This window comes from Myxine glutinosa, chromosome 8 (genome assembly GCF_964187855.1).
Source record: "Myxine glutinosa chromosome 8, kmMyxGlut1.1, whole genome shotgun sequence".
In the NCBI taxonomy this organism is placed as follows: domain Eukaryota; kingdom Metazoa; phylum Chordata; class Myxini; order Myxiniformes; family Myxinidae; genus Myxine; species Myxine glutinosa.
Genome location: NC_136268.1, coordinates 99,239,653 through 99,261,635, shown reverse-complemented (window position 1 = coordinate 99,261,635; position 21,983 = coordinate 99,239,653). Strand labels below are relative to the sequence as shown.

The following is a 21,983-nucleotide window of genomic DNA, read 5'->3' as shown; positions in this document are numbered from 1 at the left end:
GCAAGGTTGAGTTACCTCAAGCGGTTGCGGAACTCCTGGTGCGTTACCGTATCGATCAACAGCTTCCGCCTGACTTAGCATTGTTTCTTGTCGACAAAGACACTGTTTCCTTGGCAGACTGCGTCAACCTTATTGATAAACATGTTTTGGCGTGCAAAATGCTGCAAGTCACGCAGTCGCGTCGTAAGACGGAGGAGTCTGCGATCAAGACCGCCCCCCGTCTGCCCGGCGGCTGGATCGAGGGGAGGGGTTCTCCGATGCCCTCCACTGGTGGCGGTCGCGAGCCGCAGACCAGGGCAGGGCCCTGGTGCGATTTCTGCAAACGCGTGGGGCACGGTGAAAACCGCTGCTTCTCTAATCCCGCTAGTCCGGCCTACCGAGGCAACCCTCCTGTTAAGTCGGAGGGAGATCAGTGGAGCTCATCCGCCGGGCCCTCGCACACGACGGTGGCATCGGTGACCGAGGTCACTGCCACCGAGGCTAATTCCATTCATCCACTGTACCAGGATTATTCAGGGACAGCCTTAGTGGGTGGCCCTGATTCGATGCTGAAGTTTGAGGCCCAATACCTTCGGGATACTGGGGCGACACGGTGTGTTCTCCGGGCGGGGGTAGTTCCGGCCTCTCAGATGCGTTATACCGGCGAGTATACCCTCCTTCGGGGCATTGACCGGGTTCTTGGCCGGTATCCCCTTGCCCTCCTCGAGGTCCGGAGTGACATTTTTAAGGGTCCAGTGACCTGTGTGGTGGTACCCTACTACCCGATACCCGGGGTCTCCTTGCTGATTGGCAATGATGCCATGGCCAGGGAGGAGTCATTGACTCTGACCTGTGGGGGGGTCACTAGATCCCAGAGTAAACAGGCGGAGAGAGTGGCGGAGTCAGACATATCTTCACTCTGGCCCGAGGAGCCTAGCGCCTCGACTCCAGTTCCCGACGGTGACGTTGCGTCAGCTGAAGTCCACCCGAGCCTCCCGTCAAGCCACCCTCAGGTGCCGTGCTCCTCAGGGACCGCTCCCGCCATGACGCGATTCAGCAGGAACGCTAATGCTAAGGTATATGTGGGAAACCTGGGCAATGGAGCAGCGAAAGCCGAGCTAGGGAGGGTCTTCGAACATTACGGACCACTCCGCAACGTATGGGTTGCTCGAAACCCACCTGGATTTGCAGTTGTTGAGTTTGAAGAGCCACGAGATGCTGAAGATTCGGTCAGAGCCCTTGATGGAAGGTTAATTTGCGGATCGCGTGTGTGCGTCGAGATGTCGAATGGCATGTCGCGGCGGCCTCGTTTCAGACGCCCTTTGGTCCGCAGGCCTTTCGACCCGAACGATCGATGTTACCAGTGCGGTGAAAGGGGTCATTACGCATATGACTGTTGTTCTCGACACCGGAGGAGTACCCGCCGCTCTAGGTCTCGGCCCGTTTCCTTCCTGTCAACGCTTCCCCCAACTTGAGTTTGGCCCCTTGCCTCTCTATTGTGCTTTGTGTGAAGTGTAACTCTTGTAGGGTAGATATTAATGTGGTGTATGGTGTTAAAAATTGTGTGTGAAAAAAAAAAAAAACCAAACTGGTTCATTGTTAACCTGTTAATGCCTGTTAATTGCCTGTGCGTTAATAATTGCGTTATTGTTGCGCTATTGCGTTGCGTTGTATTGTTGCGTTGTTGCGTTATTGTTGTTAATAAGTGTTAATAATTGTTAATTGCGTTAATTGCCTGTTAGCGATTACCGCCATCATCTTGCCATGTGATTTGCACCTACTACAAATACTGGTTTTAAAAACGCCGTCTATTCGACGGGGTTTTTACTTAGGGGGGGAGGACTGTGAGAAACCACCGGTGAAACCACCTGTTCTCACCCAGATTTGGTGCCCCGCCCACCGCGTGACGTGGCCTCCTTGGAGCCTCACGCGATCGGGAGGCGATTCGGCACGTGATTGGTGGAGAGTCCAGAGAGCGCGGTCGCCATCTTATGCAACGGACGCGACTCTCGAAGGCTCCGAGTGGGAAATAGATAAAGGGATTTCCCTTAATCTTCACGACAGCCGCGTTGGGCTGATCGTTTACCGTTCTGTATTTTACGAGTGAGTAACTCCGGAAGAGAACGAGTGATTCCCGGATCTCGTGGATTGGAACCGTGAGTCAGATATTGCCTGCGTCGTGTTGGAGCTGCTGGCCGACCGTTCCTGCAGGCCTTGTGCGGTGTATTCCACTCTGTTACCCTCCGAGTCCCGGAGATCGTCGATTGGAACCGCGAGTGATCTTCCCTGCGTCCTGTTTGGAGCTTCTGGGGCCGACAGTTCCTGCAGGCTTTGTGCAGTGTATTCCATTCTGTTACCATTTATGGTTTTTGTGATCGAGCCAATAAAGCATCGTGCCTTACCCCTAGAAGGCCGATTATAACACAATTGTGTTTATTGAGTTCTCTCTGTCCACTCCGTGGACTACTTGAAGCCCGGACATTAACGTCCGTATTCCGTGCTGGGAACCATTTCACAGCCGGGATCGCGACAATATATATACATACATATACACACACACACACACACACACACACACACACACACACACACACACACACACACACACACACACACACACACACACACACACACACACACACACACACACACACACACACACACACATATCTACAGTCACGTGAAAAAGTAAGAACACCCCATGTAAAGTTTTGACTATTTCAACATACAGCAGTTGATCTCTTCATTTCAACAATATTGAAAGATAAAGGTGATATAATATAACAAATATCAAGAAATATGTACATTTTGTAGTCCATTGTATAATTTAAATAAACATGAATGCAAATTTCGCATGTGAAAAAAGTAAGTACACCCCTACATTTATCACGACTTCAAATACCTAAAATTAGAATCAGGTGCACCAGCTCAGGTGCAAATGATTAGAACATCGTTAGAGAGGATCTTGGAGGAACCTGTCTTATTTAAACCTCAGACATTTAGTTTGGTTTTGCTCTTTGTTGTTGAAGTGTGCGGCGTCACCATGCCTAGATCAAAAGAGCTCTCTGATGCCTTCAGAAAGAAGGTTATAGATGCCTACGAGTCTGGGAAGGGATTTAAAAAGATCTCCAAACAATTTGAAATCAATCATTCGACTGTACGGAAGATCATGTACAAGTGGAGAAGATTCCAAACAACTGCCAACTTGTTCAGGCCAGGCCGCCCCAGCAAGTTCAGCCCGAGAGCGGACTGCAAGATGCTGAAAGAAGTCTAAGAACTCCAGAATGTCATCACGGGACCTACAGGTAGCTCTTGCCACTTGATGTCAAAGTGCACGAGTCGACCATTAGAAAGAGGCTGCACAAATTTGATCTACATGGGAGGTGTGCCAGGACTAAAGTTTGCCAATGAACACCTCGGCAAAGACCAGCACTTCTGGAACAATGTGCTCTGGACAGATGAGTCAAAGGTAGAGCTATTTGGCCACAGTACCAGAAGACATGTTTGGTGAAAACCAAAGACAGCATTTGACCACAAGAACCTGATACCAACTGTAAAGCACGGTGGTGGAAATATTATGGTTTGGGGCAGCTTTGCTGCATCAGGGACTGGGCAGCTCACCATCATATAATCCCCTATGAATTCTTCATTGTACCAGAGGGTGCTTGAGGATAATGTGAAGCCATCTGTCGGAAAGTTGAAGCTCAATCGAAGGTGGACCTTGCAACATGACAATGACCCGAAACATACCAGTAAATCCACCAAGGAATGGTTGAAAAGAAAGAAATGGAGTGTTCTGGAATGGCCAAGTCAAAGCCCGGATCTAAATCCCATCAAGATGTTGTGGAGGGATTTGAAATGAGCTGTGCATGCAAGAAACTCCTCAAACATCGCACAGCTGAAAGAATTCTGCATGGAGGAGTGGGCAAAAATTTCTCCCTGTCAATGTCAGAGACTGGAAGACAGTTATAAGAAACACCTACTTGAGGTTGTTTCTGCCAAAGGGGGCAATACCTATTAGATTACCACCTATTAGAGCCAAGGGTGTACTTACTTTTTCCACATGCAAAATTTGCATTTATGTTTATTTAAATTATACAATGGACGACAAAATGTAAATGTTTCATGATATTTGTTATATTATATCACCTTTATCTATCAATATTGTTGAAATGAAGATCAAATAGCTGTATGTTGAAAAAGTCAAAACTTTACATGGGGTGTACTTACTTTTTCACGTGATTGTATGTACTTTTCACCCCTCAGCCCAATGGGCTAAAGGGTATTGTCGCGGGCGTCCGGGCGTCCGTCAACTTTTGGTTTCCGTCAATTTCAAGGAGAACGGCTTGTCCGATTAAATCCATTTTTGCAGTGTGTGTTGGGGTTGAGTCGAGGAAGGTTCCTTTCAAAAATGGGCGTGCTGCGATTTTCAATCTGGCCGCCACGGCAGCCATCCGGGCTTCCGTCAACTTTTGGTTTCCGTCAATTTTGAGCAGAACGGCTTGTCCGATTAAATTCATTTTTGCAGTGTGTGTTGGCGTTGAGTAGAGGAAGGTTCCTTTCGAAAATGTGCGCGCTGCGATTTTCAATGTGGCCGCAACGGTAGCCATCTTGAAATTGGTTTCCGTCAATTTCGAGCAGAACGGCTTGTTACTTTTTAAAGGTGAGAAATAAATAAAACAGACCTATGCTTGACCCTATCAAGCCAGACTTCTCCCCAGGTACCTTTTCAAGATGGACCAATGTTTGTGTGCATTTATTTTCCTGAACCCTATCAAGCATGTTTGAGACATAGTACTTGTTGCCTTGCAAATAAGCCAAATACAACAACATGTAAGATGCTTTCCAATCAATGAAACCACTTTACCAACATTACTTAGGATGACATTTTTGGGGGTTGTCAAGCCATCATCACTAGACACATTTGTTATTGAAGTTTAAGGATCCCAGTGGAATGAGCATTTCTGAAACATTTTCAGGTTTATGTCCCTTCCCCCTAATTTACTGGGGAGGGGGATGATGTCACACCTCTAAGAATACTGCAATTTTGCTTTTAGCCATTATCAATTATTGAGTATTGCAATGTACGAATGGATTTTGATCCAGCGTAGCACCATGAAATTGCTTGAAATATTCTTCATCTTCTTCAACTGCATTGATTCTCTGTTTAATATATATAAATAAAGAAATGAATAAGAAAAGTCCAGGATTCGCTTGGTTCCTCTAAGGATACCTCTAAGTTTATTCCATTTCTTTTCTTGTCTTTATTTTGCCTCCTCACAGTTTCGTGCATTTACATCCCCCGTGTTCAAAGTGCAATTCGCTGATTTCTGGATCGCAGACCAATTGAACAGCCTTGGGTGCATTCTTATGGATTTGGAGTACACCACTTGTTTCTACATATATGAGCTCAACTGGACCAACAAACACAGCCTTTGGCAATCCAATGGTAGGATTGCGCTTCCTCACACCTTCCACTTGGCTATTGCATATTCTGTGCATCAGCCAAACCAACAGATTTTAATCTCATATAACATATGGCCATTCATCAAAATACAGTGCATTCAGAAAGTATTCAGACCCCTTCACTTTTTACACATTTTGTTATGTTGCAGCCTTATGCTGAAATCGTTTAAATTCATTTTTTCCCTCATCAATCTACACTCAATACCCCATAATGACAAAAAGAAAACAGGATTTTAGAAAGTTTTTCAAATTTATTAAAAAGAAAAAACTGAAATATCACATTGACATAAGTATTCAGACCCTTTGCTATGACACTTGAAATTTAGCTCAGGTACCTCCCATTTCTCTTGATCATCTTTGAGATGTTTCTACACCTTGATTGGAGTCCACCTATGGTAAATTCAATTGATTGGACATGATTTGGAAAGGCACACACCTGTCTATATAAGGTCTCACAGCTGACAATGAATATCAGAGCAAAAACCAAGCCATGAGGTCGAAGAAACAGCCTGTAGAGCTCAGAGACAGGATTGTGTCGAGGCACAGATCTGGGGAAGCCTACAAAAAAAAATCTTTGCTGCATTGAAGGTTCCCAAGAGCACAGTGGCCCCCATAATTCTTAAATTGAAGAAGTTTGGAACAACCAGGACTCTTCCTAGAGCTGGCCGCCCGGCCAAACTGAGCAATCGGAGGAGAAGGGCCTTGGTAAGAGAGGTGACCAAGAACCCGATGGTCACTCTGGCTAAGCTCCAGAGATCTTGTGTGGAGATGGGAGAAACTTCCAGAAGGACAACCATAACTGCAACACTCCACCGATCTGGGCTTTATGGCAGAGTGGCCAGACAGAAGCCTCTCCTCACTGAAAGACACATGAAAGCCCGCTTGGAGTTTGCAAAAAAGCACCTAAAGGACTCTCAGACTGTGAGAAACAAGATTCTGTGGTCTGATGAAACCAAGATTGAACTGTTTGGCCTCAATTCTAAGCGTCATGTCTGGAGGAAACCAGGCACTGCTCATCACCTGCCCAATACCATCCCAACGGTGAAGCATGGTGGTGGCAGCATCATGCTGTGGGGGTGCTTTTCAGCAGCAGGGACTGGAGGACTGGTCAGGGTTGAGGGAACAATGAACAGAGCAAAGTACAGAGATATCCTTAATGAAAACCTGAAACAGAGCGCTCAGGACCTCAGACTGGGCCGAAGGTTCACCTTCCAACAGGACAATGACCCCAAGCACACAGCCAAGACAACACAGGAGTGGCTTAGGGACAACTCTGTGAAGGTCCTTGAGTGGCCCAGCCAGAGCTCTGACTTGAACCCAATCGAACATCTCTGGAGAGACCTGAAAATGGCTGTCCACCAATGGTCCCCATCCAACCTGACAGAGCTTGAGAGGATCTGCAGAGAAGAATGGCAGAAAATCCCCAAATCCAGGTGTGCAAAGCTTGTTGCGTCATACCCAAGAAGACTTGAGGCTGTAATCGCTGCCTAAGGTGCTTCAACTAAGTACTCAGTTAAGGGTCTGAATACTTATGTCAATGTGATATTTCAGTTTTCTTTTTAATAAATTTGCAAAACCTTCTAAAATCCTGTTTTCTCTTTGTCATTATGGGGTATTGAGTGTACATTGATGAGGGGAAAAATGAATTTAAACTATTTCAGCATAAGGCTGCAACATAACAAAATGTGAAAAAAGTGAAGGGGTCTGAATATTTTCTGAATGCACTTCATGTGGCAAAGCAGAAAGGTAAAATGTTGGTGGTTTAGCGAGGGAGGTAGGTGGTGCTGCTGAGGAGGAGGGGTAGATGAGGAAGGGGTGGGAATGAAGTGGGGAAGGGGAAGAAAGGTGGTGGTTGAAGGAGGAGGATGTGGTGGTTGAAGGAGGAGGAGGAGGAGGTGATGGAAGGAGAGAGAGGTGGAGGTGGTGGTGATGATGGAAGGAGGAGGAAGTGGAGTGGTGATTTTTTGAAACTGAAAAAGCTTCAGTTTTTTTTTTCACTTCCACCCTCACTTTTCACATTTATTAGGCCGTCCCCTGCGCAGCGAGAGATGGGGTTTTGTGTGTGTGCGTGTGCGCGTGCCGTAACTTTTTGACATTTGAGCTTTTGTCATAACATTTTCAACAAAGCTTTATTATGAGAATATAGAGAAGTCAAAGTAAGAATTTTGTCACAAGGTCAAAGGTCAGCATCACATGAAATCGTCGATTTTCATCCAGTTGACTTGAAATTTCAAGAATTTGCATATTGGGTCACTGAATTAGTTCAACAATCAAAAGTTATTAGCCGATTGTTATTTTGTTTTTTTAACGTTTTAAATGGTCAAAGGTCAAGGTTGCATAAAATCATCATTTTCATCTGATTGACTTGAAATTTGAGCAAGGTTTGCATATTGGGTTCTGTCTTTGTTTTTTTTGCCTATTACTTTTACTTTTGAGGCCTATTACTTTTGCCTATTATTAGCCTATTACTTTTGACAGAGGCTGATTTAGAGGGGGGCGCAAACGGCGCCCCCCCCCCCCCCTTATTTTGATTTTTAGAAAGTGCCGTTTTTGCTGAGCTGCCTAAGCTTTGATGTCGCTGCTGGCGATGCGCTTAACCAACAGGATTTCAAAAGATAACGCACTGCGTGATAGAATAGTTTTAGAAATTGACGTTACGTTACGTCAAGACGGACTATCGGAGCATGATGTCGGAGGATCGCTTTAACGCCCTTGTCCTGCTCTTCATCCATCGTGATATCCGACTTGACTACAGCAAAATCATTGACGCATACACCAATAGATATCCACGGAGAATGCTCTTCGTAAATCCACTCGGTGAAAAGTCAAATAAAACGAGACAGTTGCGACAAGGACGCATTTGATTTGATGAATCGGTGGTGATTTTAAAACTGGTCCGATTGTATTGTTCCATGGGTAGAGGATTTCAATGACTGATTGTCCAGAGCATCACATTATGGAAATAATTAATCCACATTCATAAACCCTCATGACTGAGCACTTATGCTGAATAAATCTTTCGTTTTATCACTTACACAAGTACTTTTTCTGTCTGACTTTGGTCTCAAAATCAATCCCTAAAATCAAAAGATACGGGGATAAAATGCCTAAAATTGAGGCATGAATATTTCTCCCCAGATTGCAGGAAAACGCATCTAGAGCAGTATAAATTTCAAATTTTCCTGGGAGAGGACCCCCAGACCCCCACTACAGGCTTCGGGCCTACGGCCCTCGCGTTAGAGCTTCGCCCTCATCAGTTGCGCCCCTCCTTATTGGAAATCCTAGATCAGCCCCTGTTTAAGGTCAAACGGTCAAGATCACACCAAATCGGCCTGTCTTTTTTATTTATTCTTTTTTTTTGTATTTTTATTTTAGCTGTTTTCGTCCTGTTCAGCGTACGGAAGAAGTCAGAACACAAAGTGGGCGCGGACGGGCTTTACATTTTCTGATGCTTTCTAGTTTGCTTTCAAATTTGTTTTCTCCACAACCGCTTGAGCAATTGACACAACTTTCAGCAGAGGAGCACCAACAGTGCCTTCAGAGACTATTCACACCCCTTGACTTTTTCATATTTTGTTGTTGCAGCCTGAATTTAAAATGGATTAGATTGGGATTTTGTTTTGTCATTGATTGAGACGCGCACGGCCCCATAATGTCAAAGTGGAAGTTTTTTAATTTTGTAATTTATTTATTTTTTACAAAATAATAAACAATGAAATACAGAAATATCTAATTTGCATAAGTATGTAACCCACTGAGTCAATACTTTTGTTCGAAGCACCTTTGCAGCGATTACTGCTTTGAGTCTTCTTGGGTTTTGACTTTATCAGCATTGTACATCAGGATTTGGGGAGTTTCACCCATTCTTCCTTGCAGATTTGCTCAGGCTCTGTCAAGATGGATGGGGAACATTGGTGAACAGCAATCTTCAAGTCTTTCCACAGATTCTCAGTTGGATTCAAGTCTGAGCTTTGGCTGGGCCACACAAGACTTTCACATTCTTTTTCAGAAGCGATTCCAGTGTTGCTTCTGGCTGTATGCTTGGGGTCATTGTCCTGTTGGAACATAAATCTTCACCACAGTCTAAGGTCTTTTGCACTCTAAAGCAGGTTCTTTTCCAGGATTTGCCTGCATTTGGCTCCATTTACTGTTCCCTCTATCCCTACAAGTCTCCCAGTCCATGCCGATGAAAAGCATCCCCATAACATGATGCTGCCACAACTATGCTTCACGGTAGGGATGGTGTTGGATGTATGATGAGCTGTGCTCGGTTTTTGCCAGATGTAGTGCTTTGCATTCAGACCAAAGAGTTCAATTTTTTTCATCAGACCACAGAATATTTTGGCTCATGCTCTGAGTCTTTCATGTGTCTTTTTGCAAACTCCAGGTATGCTGTTGTGTGCCTTTTTCTCAGGAGTGGTTTCCATCTGGCCACTCTCCCATAAAGCCTAGATTTGTGAAGTGCTGCAGAGACGTGTCCCGTGTCAGCCAAGAATCTCTGTAGTTCTGTCTGAGTGGTCATTGGGTTCTTGGTCACCTCCCTGACTTAGGTCCTTTTTGCCCAGTTGTTCAGTTTGGTCAGACAGCCAGTTCTCGGAAGGGTCTCGGTAGTTCAATCGTCTTTCCATTTCCTAATGATAGAGCTCAATGTACTTTTGGGAACTTTCATCACTATAGAAATTGTTGTGTACACTTCCCCAGATCGATGCCTCTTCACAATTCTATCTTGAAGTTCTTTGGACAGTTCCTCGGAGTTCATGGTAGAGTTTCTGCTCTGACATGCACCATCAACTGTGGGACCTTTTATAAAAAGGTGTGTTTCTTTTTAAATCATGTCTGATCAATTGAATTGGCCACAGGTTGACTCCAATCAAGTTGTAGACATCTCAAGGATGATCAAAGGAAATTGGATGCACCTGAGCCAATTAGGAGTGTCATAGCAAAGGGGTTGACTTCTTCTGTAAATTAAATATTTCAGCTTTTCATTTTTAATTATTTTGTAAACATTTCTAAAAAAAAACAAATTCCACTTTGATATGATGGTGTATTATGTGTAGATCAGTGACAAAAAAAATCAAGGGGGATGAATACTTTATTCAGGTACGATACCTATGAATCATTTTTTTAACAAAAATCCATGATAATTGGATCGAAAATGTGTCCGGAATTCCAAAATGTATTTTCTGTAGGCTTGGGTTGCAGGGTATTTCACGTATCAGGAATAAACGGCCTCGACCACGAGGTGGGGGAGCTTGACCTTTGCAGAACTAACATGGTGCGGTGTTAACTTCTAAGTCAAGCACCAAACATACATCTGTTTCAGATATCTATTTGTATTTTGTGTTTGCATACAGGAACCGACGGCATCTGCAACAGCTACTCCTATGGCTTGCGTGCAGTTATCCAGTGTATTCCAGCCTGGATACGCTTTGCACAATGCCTGCGGCGTTACCATGATAGCCGGCGTGCTTTTCCTCACCTTCTCAATGCTGGCAAATACTCTACTGTCTTCTTTGTCGTCGCTTTTGCAGCGTTGTACAGCCTGAGCCAGCGTAAGCCACCGTAGATCCTGCTCTTTTATTCTCACCGTACCTTTAACATTGGAATTTGAAAAGCTAGATAATGGTTGCGGGAACACATAAATGACTTGATTTTCTGTTCATATTGTTACGGTTCTCTACGCTGGCCTTCTTCCCCTTATCAAGGGGGGATTAATCCCCTTGCCTTCGCTGGGCCTTGGCGGAACCGAGACTTATTACGTCCCTCCCGGACAAACGCGGAGTAGGGTTTCGGGACTACTTCTCGCTCGTACCTAATTCCCCGCGCTGCCCTGGGAGCGAGGAAACGAGCCTCGCACGAACCACGTGTGATGTGAGTACGCCGAGCGGATTGTGTACACGTGGTCCGCGCAGTCTTACTTAGTGGAACCCGATTGGAGCGATCTTATTCGTGCCACGCTTAGTCAAATGAGAAAACCACAGGAACGATCGAATCAGGAAGAAAGGAAGAACAAATGGGTTTAATTATTCCCACACGTATATACAAGTTCAAGGACGAAGAGACACAGAGTCTTAACTTAAGCAGTCTTAACTTATCCCTTGGACAACGGGCCCGTCTCACACTCACACAGGGAAATGTAGAAGGGCAGGTGTTCCCCAACGCGTCGAGAGATGGTCCCCGTCTGGCTCTCCACGGCCGCGGCACGTCCCGCGAAGATGGTGGCAGGCGAAGGCAGGGACTCGTGGTGCGTCTCTCGAACGAACAGATGATGGGGCGGAACGGCAGAGGGCGGACTTTAGCGCGACTGGCGGTTACTCAGCCTTGCTCACTCGTGCGTCTCAAATGCGCTGTATTCGTTATAAGCGTGTCTGGCTGCGCCCGCGTATATGTAGCGGCCAACTCCTCTTCTTCTATACACGGAGCTGGTTAGCGCGCGCGTTCTCGTGCAAGTTTGTCAAGTTCATCAGCTTTCACCGCTTATCAAGTTCTTTCGCCAATCCTTTTGCCGCAAGTCCTGCGTTCCTCTGTGAGTCCTCTATCTTTCTCTCTCGCAGCAAGTCCTCTTGAGGGCTTTTGCGCAGCAAGTCCTCTTGAGGGCTTTCGCGCAGCCGGTTTTATAGCTACGCCCCCCGAACCTTCTGGAAATCACTCGAACCTTCTTACCACGCCCTCTGATGCCACGCCGCCGTCACCACCTCCGAGCTCTGATTGGTGGCTTGTGCTGACCGTCATTGCTTCTGCCGCTCCACCCTCGACTCCGCCCCGACCTTCCTAGGCCTGCCTCGTGTTAACTCGCCCAATAATCAACCAATGCTTAGTAAACTGGATCGAGGCTGGGGTGGCTGGAAAATCGGTGGCAAGTAGGGCCTATTCTCCTGGCTCCTACTCAACACAGAACTAACAAAGGAAAAGGACTAAGCTTACAAATACTAAGACATAACTATACTATCGCGGGGCTACATGTTGCTTGTGTGACTAACTATGGGGGGGCAAACTTTAACCTTTATTAAACTCACTTGACAGACTCAAAACCGCAACAATATTTAATAAGCCATGTGTCGTTGATGTGAAGTGGAAACGGGTGGACAAAGGAGGCAGGGAGTTGGTGAGTATTGATAGCTCAGCAGTATAAACAGGAGACTCAAGTAGGCTGGGTTGCAATCTTGATGAGGGAAGAGCATAAATAACCTGGGAAGACGTACGGTGAAAGAAAAAGGGACAAATTAATGGAGGTGAACACTAAGGTGACACTTAAGAAGTAAAAAAAACTATTGTGTTTGCATCGAACATATGAAAGAAATCTGGAGGCACATGGCTGATGGTTGAAGAGGCAAGAGGATAGATGGAGCAGGATTGAGGGAAAGACTGCAAGGCCACAATCTGAATGAGAAGCAGACATTGAGACAAATTCCTTTTGAGTGATGTTGTTGACATGGAGGGCCCTATATTAACTAGCAAGGCAAGGTGAGAAGCAGCAGTGCCAGGTTATAGTGGGGGAGCCATACTCCATGGCACTTTGGATTAAGGCTTTGTGTACCATTGTAGAATGGTATAGAAAGCTTGACGTTTGATGCTGTTGAAACACCCTGATCAGCTTGACACCGTGGAAACTTTGACCTTCAAGATTCAAGATCAAGAAATCTCCCGCAAGGAAGCTGAGTCTATGGGTCTATCACTACGTCATCACAGAGAGGTCAGTGGTCTCTGTCTTCTACCACCTCCTTTCTGGTCTTGCACCCTCTACTCTCCGTGCTTTGTCTCCCCCAGGTTTCTGCAGGTCACACACACTCTACCATCATTCCCCTTCTGGTTAAACTATCTAAATACAAGATCACTGCTCACCTCCACTCATTCATTCCTCTTTTCTCCAGCCTGTGGAACCAACTTCCACATTCTCTTCAATCTCATTATTGCCTTCAGGTCTTCAAGACAGCTGTTCATCACCATTACAGATAGTCCCCAATCCAATACCATGATCTTTCTACCCCGGTTAACACCCCTCACCTCAATCCCTCCCAAATTTCCAGTTTTCCCTCCTGAGTTTCCTCCTGTATCTATCTTGTCCACCCTTTGCATCCTCTCCTGCCCCTCAAACCTCCCCACACCCATTGTTTGTCCAAATATGCCTCTTTCAACTCTGCTGTTGGTGTTTCCCCCTCTACCTGCTGTTCATTTTGTCCTGTTATCCTGATCCATTCAGTATACAAATTCCACCTCTTCCTGAGCCTCGACTATGTATAAAAAAGAAAAAAAAATCGAAAGAAAGAGGGAAACCCTATCGCGTACCTCTAAATTGGGTTTTGGTGACGAGAGCTGCGACAGGGCGAACAGTGGGGCTTAGTGGGTGAGTTTGTGAACCCATCATCATATTTCTTAACAGCAAACATATCGCCGCATAAGGCGCATATCTCTTAACAGAAAAAGAAAAAAATATTTGGGAGTGATTGAGGGTATCGGTCGGTTACCTTATACACCGCCCAAATTTATTTTTGTGTCTGATTGAAAAAAAATTACAATTTTCCCGTAGGTTTTGGATTAACTTTAAGCAACTTTTACTTAATCTTTTTTTTTTTCTCCGAGGAGCGTTCCCATGTTTCAGGGTGGGAAAGGCAGACATAGACAGATGGCATTAGCTTATAATATTTAATGGAGAGAGGTGCTGTTGTACATTTCCAGTGCACAGTTTCAGTGAACTGCGCTAAGAAATTGCATACGACTCATTTCAGAATCTGCCACGTCCTGAAGTGAATCTGAGGAAGTCTTTTCGGATGTAGAATTTTGTAACGATTGTAATAGGAGTTGTAAAGCCAATTAAGCCATACATGTATGAACCCAAAATGATTAATAGAAAGAGGGCGACCCTGATGCAAAACACGGCAATAATAGCTGGTAAGTGCTATTGATATATAAATCATTGATCTGAGCTAGAACTGTCGAGTTGAGTAGTATTTTGATGTAATAGTCTGTTATAGTTATGAATCTTGGCGGCACGATCGCCACATGCATTTTTCAGCCTCTGGCACATTGCAGACCTGAACGGCTCATTTTTTTTAAATCCAGGCTGCACCATCGAGAGCTGAACCTCACCTACGTGGTTGGTGCTTTGTTTTTGTCATACTTCAGTCAGTATGGCATGGAAGTGATTGACATCGTGGCTGCATCAAGCTGCCCAAATGCCCTGCTGAGCGAGGAGAGTGATGGAAGAGCATGAAGTAGTCGAGGAGTGTATTCACGCAAGCACAAGTGTGCTGAGGGTCGGACTGAGTGGCGCGAGGTCAATTTGAAAAGTGTTTACTCTTTTTGTGAACTGTAAATGAGGACCACTTTAATGTATTCATGAAAATGGGAAGGAATGGGACAAAAGGAAGGGGAGAGAAATGAGCAGGAGTGGAGAGGGAAGGGGAGGTGAAGGGAGTGGTGTCGGGAGGAGTTGAGCGTGGAGGGGGAAAATGTACCAAACCACTCGACAATTTTTCAACTTTATTGATTAAAAATTATGTTCAGATGCTGGTAATACGAATATAAATGCTGGCATAGTTTGATCATTACAATGATGTATGGAATGCCGGTGATACTGCTGGTCACGCTGATCATGGAAATGTTGTCGGAAGCACTTGGGGTCAACGTGCGCCTTGACACAAACACTCGCGGCTGTAAAATGCTTACACGCTGCAGCTTCCATCGTCTGGGAGGAAGTGAAGAAAGGAAATAGGGAGAAAATGAGGAAGAATGAGTGAGGGAAAATAAGGGTGTGATGAGACGTTAACTGTGGGGGGGGGGGGGGGGGGGGGATCTTTTCAGAGCTGTAAAAACAGTCGTAAAATGTCCACATGTGAACCATCCATGGCATTCGTGAATAGTTGATGTTAAAAAGTAAAGCATTCACGTCTGAATTTGGCATTTAATTTCTTCTTTCTATATTGTAAGACGAAATCGCTATTGGAGAGTGTGCACTGGCGTTATGCAGTTGTACTGCATAGACTATGATGTTGTACTGCAACTATGCAGTTGTACATGTACTTCCAGATACCAAGAGCGTTCCCCGAAAGACGCTCAAGAGCGTCAAAGGGTCACATGATCTCTGTCCTATTTGGTGGGTGCGGAAATGGGAATACAAAACGCATCTGAAATGCACTGGAATTTTCGTTACAAAGTTTTATTCACGAAAATATTGACTATTACGTGTTTGGAGAAACCAAATTTATTCATTAAACCAAACATTAAATCATATTGTACTGGACCTTTAAGGGAAGAGCAAGGGGTAGGTAGTGTTGGTTTGGGTGCATTAATGTCGCAGTGGGGAAGTGGATTGTAAAGGTAGTTGAGCAGACAATAGGGGGTATGGCAGGGAGGACATGCCCGAGAAGAGAGAAATATGAAAAAGCAGGAGGGATTGTGAATGGAAGTCTCACCGCAAGGAGAAATTTGCTACAGAGCAGGTTGGTCGCTTGCCAGGAAAAGCAAGAGAAAAAAAGAGGAACAACATATCAGGGCGAAGATTTCAGGATTTGGGTGATGTCAGGAGGGCAAAAAGGGAATGAAGCTGGAACTGAAAAGCTGAATGTGGAAGCTGTAAACACCTCATTTTAAGTTTCTTCCTCAACAATGATCTTTCTGGCAGATTTCTACCTTTCTTTCTCCAAATATTGTTATTCTCTGAATATTTCTGTCTCTGAATATTGTTACTCGATCCACAACTTTTCATGCTGTCAATGATGCAAATCTGAGAGAATATGGATATTCTGCAGAAAATTATAAAATGATGACGATAGGCCGTATTAATACACCACCGACACATTGGCGGAGTTCCTAAACGGGACATCCGTCATCACCGTTTGTGTGACATGTGTCCCAACAGAAGGTGAAGAGTCATCGAACACAGAGGCTCGAGTTTACTTCTACCTGTGGCTTGCTGCCTCGCTTATCAGCGCGTTGTACACGCTAGCATGGGACCTCAAGATGGACTGGGGCCTCTTTGACAAGAACGCTGGCGAGAACACATTTCTGCGGGAGGAGATTGTCTACCCACAGAAGGTCGGCAGTGGAAAAGATCTTTGATGGCGATCGGAAAGATTGAAGGAAATTGCATAATCCGTTCACACCATGATTATGATGCTGCAGCAGACCAACCGCTGAGCTTGTGTTTTTGATGTCGAGTCATTCTGAGAATACCTGTTAGTCATTTGGTTGTGAATAGTTGACTGAAAGACGATCGTGGTTTGGTTGTTATGGGTTGCCTGAATCCTAAGAACCTAATTTAATTGTATTGGATTCCAATGTAAATACCTACAGCAGATGTTATTTTGGATGTCTGCTTGCCCAGCCATTGAAAATCGATCTTGGTCCCGTTTGTACAGTACAGTCTTTCACACATTCTGACAAAGAACAAAGGCTACCTACAGCTTGAGATTGCTCTCGTTTATTTTTTCTTGCTCGCCTCAATAGTTTGTCAAGTTTGGTTTTGAATAATGTCAAAGCTTTACGTAGATGCTCGGTGTTTTTTCAAGAAAAAAAAAAATACCTAGTGGTTGTCTGTTCATCGTTTTCCTTGGGTAAAAGGCAATGAAAATCCGAGGGAGCTGTTGAAAGTGTTCGGATCTGAGTAATGCAAAGTGGGCCCAGCAGAACTTCTATATGATTCTGAAATGGTTACCCCAAGTCTAAATGAATCGTATTTGAGTTAAGTGCAGCATAGCAGCCAGCTGTCGGATTCTGCCTACCCCATTGTGTGGAATATTCGATACTTGTTGCCAACATTCTCTACTATTGACAGTAGCATCCATCTGTATACAAAAACAAACAACAGGCGTTTTAAGGCCATTTTCCTTACTAGAGCGGGGGTTAGCCTTGCGGTCCCCATGACAATCTTCTCCATTTTGCCCTATTTTCTGCATCTCTCCTTGTTAACCCCTTGCCTGCATTTCTTCTTCCACCATCTTTAGCCAAGTCTTTCTCGGTTTTCCCCGTCCTCTACTTCCTTCTACATTCATTTCCATCACTCTTCTCAACCAGTCACTTTCGTCCTTCCTCAATACATGACCAAACCATCTCAACCTGTTCCTCTTCACAGCATCCATCACAGGCTCTATTCCCATCATCTTTCGCAGTTCATCATGTCTTCCTCTCCCTCAACGATACTCCGCACATCCATCGAACCATTCGCATTTCCACCCTTTCCAGCCTTTGTTGCTGCTCTCCGTTCATTACCCATGTCTCGCTCCCATAAATCATAACACTTCTCACACATGCAGCATACACCTTTCCCTTCAGCTTCAACGACACTCCCCTCATCATTAGCACGCCACTCAGCTCCCGAAACTTCTTCCATGCACATCTGACTCTAGCAACCGTTGCTGAGTCTGTTCCACCTTCTCCATTTTTAAAGAATAAATATGAACTTGTGAAAATGGAGGCCATTGCTCTTCTGATGGAGTAATGTTCGAAAGTATCATATTTAGGCCTATCGTCGTAATAAATACTTACTGTGTATTGGGAATGCCAAGCATATATTTCAATTCCAAGAAAAGCATGACAGATGTTTCTGAACCTTTCCCGAAACATGCCAAACAAGGCTCTCCGACAAAGTTCGAGGAACATAGCTCAGAGGGAAGACTGAAAACAAAAGGGAGCGATTAACATTCAGTCCCAATCGACAAAGGCAAAAATATTTTGAGCAAAGTGTTCTAACGAGTCGTTGACGGCCAAGTGGCATAAGCTCACAACATTGGCAATTGGAAGGAAACCGTCAGGTCAGCATAGCCGGAAACGGAAGCCCGAAGTTGTGAAAACTGGCATCTTCTACACCCCCTGCATTCTCCCCCAGCCCTACCCCTCATCCTTACCTGTACCCCTCATTTGTCTGTCTCCATCCATCTTGTCCCTCAGCCCTGCTATCGGTGCTTCTCCCCTCTTTCTGCTCTTCCTTTTGTTGTTGCGTCCTGATCCGTTCGGTGTTCCAGCTCTTCCATGAGCCTCGACCCTGTCTGTATCCCCTATTCCCTCCCCCCCCCCCCCCCCCCTCAAAATATAAACAAACTCAATTGATTATTTCCCACCTAACCTAAAACATTGGTATTTTGTGTTGAAATGTAACTGATCAAAATGCAAGCTTGTGTGAACACGTTCCGAGTTGTCTGGCTTGTGATTGACATGAAATAAATACTTTTTGAAGGTAAAGACTCCAGGCCAGGCATCGAGAGAAGCGAGGGCCTTGTCGCTAAATTCAGCTTGACCCAAATGTACTTCATCCTCAATGCCTTGTCTTTCAAATGTAACACTCACCTGATAATTGCTCAGCTCAAAACAGTCGGTTCAAGTGAAAAATCTGAATAATCGATTTTATTTTTTTTGAAGGTCTAGCTGAGAATCACCACAAAGTACTTGGATTTTACCCGACACCGACATCCAGGGGCAAAGGTTTGCACGGTCATTTTTGATGACTTTCGGTGGAATTATCAGCTAAAATTCCATGGTGTTTCCGAAAATGGCAGGTACAGACCAAAACACGCCAAAGCAAATAGCGAGTAACTACATGGGCAAGAATCTAATGATAGGGCACCTGTAAGTGGCTCCTTAATGCTGGAGCGACTCACCTGATCTACGTCCGTTGAATCAAAGTGGCGGTTGCAGCAGAAGTTGGTTGACCAAAATATTCCAGATTTAACTTTATTAGTGATTTTTCCCTGATTTGATGCACATTGTTTCCTAATTCACGGTTTTTGAAACTGAGACGGTGTTTCATGTTATTTTCTTGATTATTATCATCTCCTCCCTCACCCCACTCCTCACCTCCCTCGCTCTCTCCCATATATCTTGTTAGTTTCACTGAGGGTGAATTAATTTATGGCCTCTTGCATTCTCCCATTTCCTTGACCCGTCATGCAGAATTCTTTTTTCTTTAGTGATTTACAAGGAACTTCAAAGGAGGATGCCATTAGGCCCATCAAGCCTCCACAATCGTGCCAAAATCTTAGTAATCCCCCATTTCCACCACTTGCAGATACTTATCCAGCTCAGTTGTAAAACTATCCACTGACTCTACTGCCATTACCATACCATGCATTCACCCCTTTCTGATCAGTGAAAGACCATCACTTTATGACTATCTTAACTGGATGACTCTTCTTCACTCTTCAATTGTGCACCCTTGTCCTGTCACTATCCATTCTGTGGAAATCTTAATCTGCACTTATTTTGTCTCTACCCCTCATTGTCTGAAACGTCATGATCAGATCCCTCGCAATCTCCTCATTTCTAATGTATGAAGTCCCTTCTCTTTCATCCGCTCCTCGTAGCTTAGTCCAACTAGGCCCGGAATCAATGTGGTTGGTAGCCCTATGCTGTCCCCTCTCTATGGTAGGATGTTCATCCTCCAGGTGTGGTGACCAAAACTGCACACAATATTCTAGATGAGCCCTCACTAAATTCCTATTCAGTGTTAACACTACCTCCTTAGATTTATAAGCTATGCCCCTACAAATACAACCTGACACCCCCATTAGCTTTACCTTTAGCTGCCTGGCACTGTGCTGTCTGCTTATACCCACGTATATATTACCATCCACAGATCATGTAATCCCTATTTTCATTATTCTTACCCATTCCCAGCACCTTACATTTATTTGTTAAATTGCATAAAGGCTTTCCTGAATATGGGCACTCTCCCCCTTCCCCTCCTACTCCAACCTTAGTGTCATCTGCACATTCTGAAAGCCTACTCTTAACCCCATTATCCAAATAATTGATGGAAATATGAGTGTTAATGGCCTAGAACTGATCCCACTATTTACATCTTCCCAGTCGGATATCCCCCCATTCACATCCACTCTTTGCTTCCCATCACTAAGCCAGTTTCCAATCCAGTTAGCTGCTCTACCAGCCACTCTTTGCTTCCCATCTCTAAGCCAGTTTCCAATCCAGTTATCTGCTCTACCAGCCACTCTTTGCTTCCCATCTCTAAGCCAGTTTCCAATCCAGTTAGCTGCCCTATCAGCCACTCTTTCCTTCCCATCTCTAAGCCAGTTTCCAATCCAGTTAGCTGCTCTACCAGCCACTCTTTCCTTCCCATCTCTAAGCCAGTTTCCAATCCAGTTAGCTGCCCTATCAGCCACTCTTTCCTTCCCATCTCTAAGCCAGTTTCCAATCCAGTTAGCTGCTCTACCAGCCACTCTTTGCTTCCCATCTCTAAGCCAGTTTCCAATCCAGTTAGCTGCTCTACCAGCCACTCTTTGCTTCCCATCTCTAAGCCAGTTTCCAATCCAGTTAGCTGCCCTATCAGCCACTCTTTGCTTCCCATCTCTAAGCCAGTTTCCAATCCAGTTAGCTACTCTATCAGCCACTCTTTGCTTCCCATCTCTAAGCCAGTTTCCAATCCAGTTAGCTGCCCTATCAGCCACTCTTTGCTTCCCATCTCTAAGCCAGTTTCCAATCCAGTTAGCTGCCCTATCAGCCACTCTTTGCTTCCCATCTCTAAGCCAGTTTCCAATCCAGTTAGCTGCCCTATCAGCCACTCTTTGCTTCCCATCTCTAAGCCAGTTTCCAATCCAGTTAGCTGCCCTATCGGCCACTCTTTGCTTCCCATCTCTAAGCCAGTTTCCAATCCAGTTAGCTGCTCTACCAGCCACTCTTTGCTTCCCATCTCTAAGCCAGTTTCCAATCCAGTTAGCTGCTCTACCAGCCACTCTTTGCTTCCCATCTCTAAGCCAGTTTCCAATCCAGTTAGCTGCCCTATCAGCCACTCTTTGCTTCCCATCTCTAAGCCAGTTTCCAATCCAGTTAGCTGCCCTATCAGCCACTCTTTGCTTCCCATCTCTAAGCCAGTTTCCAATCCAGTTAGCTGCCCTAACAGTAGGGTGCACACAGTGCCCCTTAAAAAAATATATTTATAGAATCAATCTGTCCCTGGTCTCATTGTATTCCTATACCAAAATAAGAAAGCCAGGCAAACTTTCAAGAAGATTGGAAACTATTTATGTGTCCCACCACTGCTTTGAATATTCACTGGCAAAAACAAATAAACGGCAATAAACGCTTCCAGAAATAGGTGGTATACATACAAAGGACACATGTAGGGATTTATTTTGTTAGCAAACATCGACAGAAAATATTAATGCATGACAGACATAGTTCAGATATTGATATAAAGTACATTTTATATTCCTTCACAAGTTCACACGTGTATTCAACAATGTATTAATTGAACATAATGGCCATTTTGGCTAACATACACAAAACAGAAAGGCAACAAACTCATGAATCAGCTGCTTATGACTTTTGGTCCAACAATGTCTTTATTGTCCCTGACTTTTATCATCTGGTTCAGTTGTCCTTTTTCTCAGATTGGGCCTCATCTTTCTGTTCTCTTCAACAACTTGGAGAACATTCTGATAGTGCTCTTCACCGCGAGCAGCTGCCAAGAAGTCGGAGCTCAGCTTCACGCCTCGTTCTGCTGAATCATTCACTACATTGATTGCTCCAACATTGATCAAGGCATTCTTGTAGAATTCTGATTCAGGCCACTCGGAAACATCCAGGGACAG

General features: G+C 44.8%; 1 protein-coding gene across 4 annotated transcripts in view; it reads left to right on the top strand.

The window, feature by feature from the left end:
* XPR1 (xenotropic and polytropic retrovirus receptor 1) overlaps positions 1-21,983 on the top strand; it is a 186,052-nt gene that overhangs the window by 151,761 nt on the left and 12,308 nt on the right. For all 4 annotated transcript variants that reach the window (XM_068124915.2, XM_068124917.2, XM_068124918.2 and 1 more), the window contains 3 exons: positions 5,263-5,428; positions 10,800-10,997; positions 16,304-16,479. In XM_068124915.2, the coding sequence (XP_067981016.1) occupies positions 5,263-5,428; positions 10,800-10,997; positions 16,304-16,479 (540 nt within the window). The remainder of the gene's footprint in view (positions 1-5,262; positions 5,429-10,799; positions 10,998-16,303; positions 16,480-21,983) is intronic.